This window comes from Etheostoma spectabile, chromosome 12, assembly GCF_008692095.1.
Source record: "Etheostoma spectabile isolate EspeVRDwgs_2016 chromosome 12, UIUC_Espe_1.0, whole genome shotgun sequence".
NCBI lineage: Eukaryota > Metazoa > Chordata > Actinopteri > Perciformes > Percidae > Etheostoma > Etheostoma spectabile.
The window spans coordinates 518579-524355 of record NC_045744.1 but is presented as its reverse complement, the minus strand read 5'-3'; the positions used below and the strand labels follow the sequence as shown (position 1 = coordinate 524355).

At 40.5% G+C, this 5777-nt stretch overlaps 1 protein-coding gene across 1 annotated transcript in view; it reads right to left on the bottom strand.

Annotated features, from left to right (window-relative positions):
* LOC116699375 (receptor-type tyrosine-protein phosphatase N2) overlaps positions 1–5777 on the bottom strand; it is a gene marked incomplete at its 3' end in the record, with an annotated part of 318251 nt that overhangs the window by 8034 nt on the left and 304440 nt on the right. Inside the window, 2 exon segments of the mRNA XM_032531918.1 lie at positions 1406–1470; positions 3675–3728. Of these exon segments, the coding sequence (XP_032387809.1) occupies positions 1406–1470; positions 3675–3728 (119 nt within the window).

Below are 5777 nucleotides of genomic sequence, written 5' to 3'. Positions count from 1 at the left end.
ACACACACACACACACACACACACACACACACGCACACACACACACTCTACTTCATATAGATTTTAGGGAAAGCTACTTCACTACCTGTCCTTCTTAAAGTATCTAATCTTTATTTAAGAAAAGTGAGCTGCTCTCCAGACCTTCACCATGAATAGAAACAAATCAATTAAAAAACTGTCTTGTAATGTCAATGGAAGCCCACACTTCATGAGATACTTGGAGACACACCCTCTGTGTTGTTTTTGGAGAGGTTATTCTAGTGAGACTAGAGAAGAATTAAGTTATATACTAAGGAAGGGTTCTCTGTGAATGTAAGTATAACCGCTATCTTAAAAACTGACCTGATCCCATAAACAGTGGAAATAAGAAAAAAATATAATGAAATTATTAAGTTAATTTGATGTCAGTAAATATTCAGTCATCATCACATTACTTACCGTGTTTATTACATAATGCTTTCATTACCAAGCGCTTCTAATGTGTGAATGCACTGGCTGGGAGTCCTGAGTTCCACTCTGGTTGATTAAAGCCTTCAAACACAGGAACATAGTTCTCTTTTCCATCAATGGTTCAGGCTGTGTTTCTTTCCTTCCTATGTCTCTCTTTTTATCTCATCACATGGAAGTCCCACTTGTTCTCTCTTTGGAGTTAGACTGTGTTTTATGGGCCTGACAGGAGCAGAGAAGCCTGCAGTATGGTGTCAGAGCAGCAGAGCATACACTGAGATAATTACACAGATATAGATTTGCTGTAATTAAGCAACAACTATACTCAGCATTAGTTTCCTCTGGGTCAGGGGCAACAGTGATTAAGTTATGTTAGTGGAAATATTTTTTTTACCTAATCACGGTAATTACCTATTAAATATCTTTTTTTAATGCAATCATCTTTGTAACGTTTCTTTTGATAATTGTGGTGTAGTGTTTTTTCTATGTGCTGTTTTGTATGCAAGGTTGCTACTGCTGAATAGCTAGGGCTCGGTCTAACCCCTCCCCCCTGCCTCGCTGCTTCAGAGCAGAGCGGTGAAAGGACGCGATCCGACCTCATGTCTCATTCACCAATAGGCAATCACCTAATATTATCATAACTTAAACATGACTACTGCTAGCAATATGACAAAGACGTGCATTGATGACGAGCTCAGGCTCGTGCAGGGGAGGGGTAGAGTATGCACAGCGGCGTAAGGAGGCACTTCATTGGTTCTTTCTGGGCGGACCGAGAGGCAGTGATTGGTGGATTACAGCAGCTACAGATTTTCACAGCACATAACTTGTTTATTGCTGTCGGAGTGTAAAGACTATTTTAAACATTATTTAAAAAGTGTGTGTTGGTTCAGGAAATGGGGGGTAGGAGGGTAGTGGGGGATGTGTGTGTGTGTGTGTTGGGGGGGGGGGGCACACCCACCTTTAGCCATCTTGTTGAGGACCATGTCAATCAGGATGTAGGTCCCACTTCTTCCTGCGCCATCACTGCGTGGGTGGGCGAGAGACCAAGACACAGAATGGGGTGGGAGAAGAGAGAGAGAAAGAGAGAGAGCGAGAGAGAGAGAGAGAGAGAGAGAGAGAGAGAGAGAGAGAGAGAGAAGAAAAGACAGAGACATATTAATTGAATCAAGCAGTTTGTTGGATTATTACTTGTCTTCAGTTAATGTGGGAGATGTAACCTGACTCCAGTGGGAAGCAGTCAGAGAGATTGATTATCTCAAGGTTTAGACGTCTTAATGTGCAAGGGGATAAACAACTTCTAAGGCCTATAATTATGAAATAGAAATAGTGAAATGGGTTTTATTTATGTAGTAACATCAACATATAAACAGCGTAACTGCAACGTTACATTTATTTAGTTTGACCCAGACTTAAATGCATGTTCTTTACAAAAATATCAGAAAGTGACAACACATCCCATTTCAAGTGTTGACATTTGGTGACTGCACCCCTACTAGTCTATTTCATGGGCTGCTGTGTGTGTGTGTGTGTGTGTGTGTGTGTGTGTGTCAGCAGAAGCCTGGGGCTGTGAGTAAACACTGCCTTCTCTAACTCCATTTAAAATGAGAGGCAGACAGAGGGAAGGAAAAGTAAAACCAGAAAGAGACATGAAGGATAGAAAACTGATTCAAATAAGGGGTAGAAAGCCAGAGAGAAAGCAAAAGAAGTTCTCTGAATGCTGTGTGATTATAACATATCTGCATCTGCACTCTGCTGTTCGCACACTTGTCATCCTGATTGCTTCACTTTTCTCTCTGTATACATTAGGGTGATAAATGGCAGTGCACAGTTGGCTTTGACAAACTCATTTGAAAGCTCTACGTGAAAGTCTGCAGGATGAATGGAGAGTTTCTCCATCCTTTTATTACTACGGCCTCACACATGATTGGCTGGTTGTGTTTAGGAATGAGCATTAAAAAAGCAACAAGGCATCACAAAAAGATGCAAAGCTCTTAATAAGCGCCTAAACACAATAAAATATTGGACTCCTAATTAAACAAAACGGTACATTTTCAAAGCACACTGATCATTTGAAAATGTATAAAAGCCATTTAAATTAAGTAGGTTCCTTGCTGTTTATTACTCTCTCTCTCTCTCTCTCTTTCTTTATATATATATACACAGTGTATATATATTATAGTATAGGGCATGACTTCATACAAAGTCAATGTGAAATCGTTAGTGCAATAATAAAAGTCAGCTTGAGGTAAGAGGTTTTGAAATTGGTAGGCATTACAGGAAGGAGAGGAGAGGATTGGGGGGGGAATTGTGAAGTTTCAATGAGTTTCTCTTCTTTACACGGTTGGTGCATACATTGCTTGTACACAAGCTGTACAATTAAAGATAAATACTTATAGTATTACGTTGCTACTGTACAAGTAGTGAATAATCACAGACTGCAAAGAGGCTTACTATTGTTTGCATCATGTTAAACTGAAGACACTTTAACAGTAATATTAATAATAGTAATGTTCTGAAGGCCACATTCACACTTACTGCAACCTGCTCCATAAAGACAAGTTTCATACTCTGTAAGAGCTGAGAAATGTACAGTTTCATCATCCTGAAAGAGCCATTACACTATATTAAATAATAGATCACTTAGTGGAGGAGCGAGCAGACAGACAGTCTAACATAATCTGTTAAGGAAGATATATTTATTTTTCTCTAATCCAATCATAGCAGGATGTTTCCAAAAAAACTGGCAGATTTTTCTGTTAAATACAGAATTAATGATGAATTATTGGTTTGGAGTAATTTCCTCAGGTGGAGGGGGGGCCAGCTGCCAACACTGCCTGCTTCTACACCCTTCTGCTGCTCTCACCTACTGGCTCCAAACAACACAGTGCAAACTGTGAGGGCCTCCAATTAAAAGTTACCCTTCTCCATGGACAGTTTGTCTAGTTAAAACTCAACTTTTTTGGTAATTTCACATGTAAAAATCGTTGTTGTCCTCCACATGGTGACAAGTGACCTGAGAAATGAAATGGTAGCGTGGCCTGGTTAACAGAAACCACAGGGACCTTCAAATCCTCCAGTCATTTATCAGAAACAGGCCTGTTGCTCATTAACAACATAAAAACCACATGTCAGTCAGAACAAATATGTATAACCATAAATGTAAGTGAGAACTATTTGAACAAATGAAAAAGAGAAAAAGAAATGGCTTTAGGGGTTATTATACTTGCCTGCAGTGGACTATGATAGGACATGAGCGTCCCCGGTAGCACTTGTTAACTTTTCTGTAAGAAAAACAGAACAAAAAGATGAGGTTATTATTAACAACGCAGGTACATAAACCCACCAAACATCCAACATCTACAGTCACCTGAGAGTGGGAAAGATTAAAAGAGCACCTGCTTCCTGTTTGGGGCTGTAGAGAAACAGCACTATTGGTCCTAGTAAAATACTACTTGTTAAACTTGTTAGTTTAACTCTATGTGAACTGGATTGATGGAAACAACAGCTTGCCAACAATAAAGTAAGAGAGTTTGTATTACTAGTGCTCATGTTTTATTTTGCTAAACAAAAACACCATGAAATGTTACTTTAAAGAATGAAAACCTTTGCTTTATCTTAATTTAAAACCTATGAGATATAGTTGCATTCATATGTCTTTCATACATGTACAGTATAAAGGTGCCTCACAGTATATATTGAGGCTGCCCAATCCACAGAGTATTCAGAAACCGTTCCCTTAAACGAGTATGGTTGTGATGTCACAACTACACTATATACAAGTAGAAAGGGCTGCTGCAGTGTCGTTACATTCATCCCCCGGCTGCATCGACAGTGCAGAGACTGCGAGAACGCAGATGCGGAAGACCCGGAAACAGAGACCAATCAGAGCAGATTCTGCTTTTTTGGAGGGGGGAGGCTCAAAGAGACGGGGCTGTGACGCGGCTGTGGCTCAGATAGAGCAGTTGTATACCAATCTGAAGGGTGGTGGTTCAATCCCTGGACCTGCAGTCAGTGGCCCTTAATCGAGAGAAAAAACGCTACTGGTATGCATCAGAAAAACCAAACCGAATATCATGATTTCAGGAATTTCTGGGACTAACTACTTTTGTGCTAGATTGATAATATATGGATTTTTGGCAGCAGGTTGTGAAAGTGTTTCCTGAAGCCAAGAGATGAACACATAAGCAGGAGCATAATAAAAACTGAAGAAAGGAAGTCCTTCCACCTAAAAACCCCACCCACCAAAATTCAAAAGTCAGAGCTTACTGCAGACAATTAAATGTGATTACCATGGAAACAGACGAGGTGTGTGGGATTCAAAGGAAATGCCCCGTAAGAGAGATTCAAGCTTGACCAAGAGAGACAGAACAAGAGCCAGACCGAGAGACAAAAGAGAGAAGCCAATAGATGGGATGGATGGAGACGAATGTTGAGAATAAGAGAGAGATACGAGAATGTGGGGCCACACTGATGATTGCAGGTCATATAAAGACCTAAATCGGGGGACCATTTCTATTAAATTTGCAACATACAAGCCCCAATCTGCAATTTGAGATCTATTTCTCTCCTGTTCATTCAGACGTTTTCCCTCATCAACATGAATGCCATATTTTCCGACCAAACCACAGGTGAGAAGCCTGCAGGGCTGGAAAATGTATCTGCATTTTGCCAGTCATTTATAAAACACAACAGCGTCACCATTGGCAATCTCCATCATCACCTACACGGTTTTATACAGATGAACTAATTTCTGTACTTGTACTTTTGTTACTTTGTTTAACAACTGAACAAGTACAACAAAGTAATTCCATGGACTATACATTCATCTGTTTACCTCATAATTTATTGAATAATCAGTGATCAAGATTCAAGTAATTTGATGCTTGTAGTGTACAACAAACTGGTCATCCAGACACATGATGTAATCATATGGTCACTCCCAACGTTTTATTTTCATTTTCATTTTCATTTAAGCTTTTTCAGGGGCCAAAAACAGCAGCTGAGTGTGGACGGAGGGCCAAGACGGAGAGAAGAACGGGCCTTGTTTTTAATGTCAGAAATCATTAAGAGGGATAAATAGAAGGACACATGAGAGAGGAAGAGACAGATAGAGGGTGGGAGAGAGAAAGTTAAAAGTCGGAGAGGAAGGAAGGCATGGTGAGGGAGGAGGGGACGAGGAGGTGGGAGGAGATCGGAGGCAGTCGAGCAAACCATGAGCAAGCAAAAAGGGGAGAGGTCATCTCAGTTCACCGGGCACAGCGAGGAGAGAGATGAAGGAGGGGAGAAGAAAGGGAGCAGAAGACGGGAAAACATAGGAGTTTAAAGGAAGG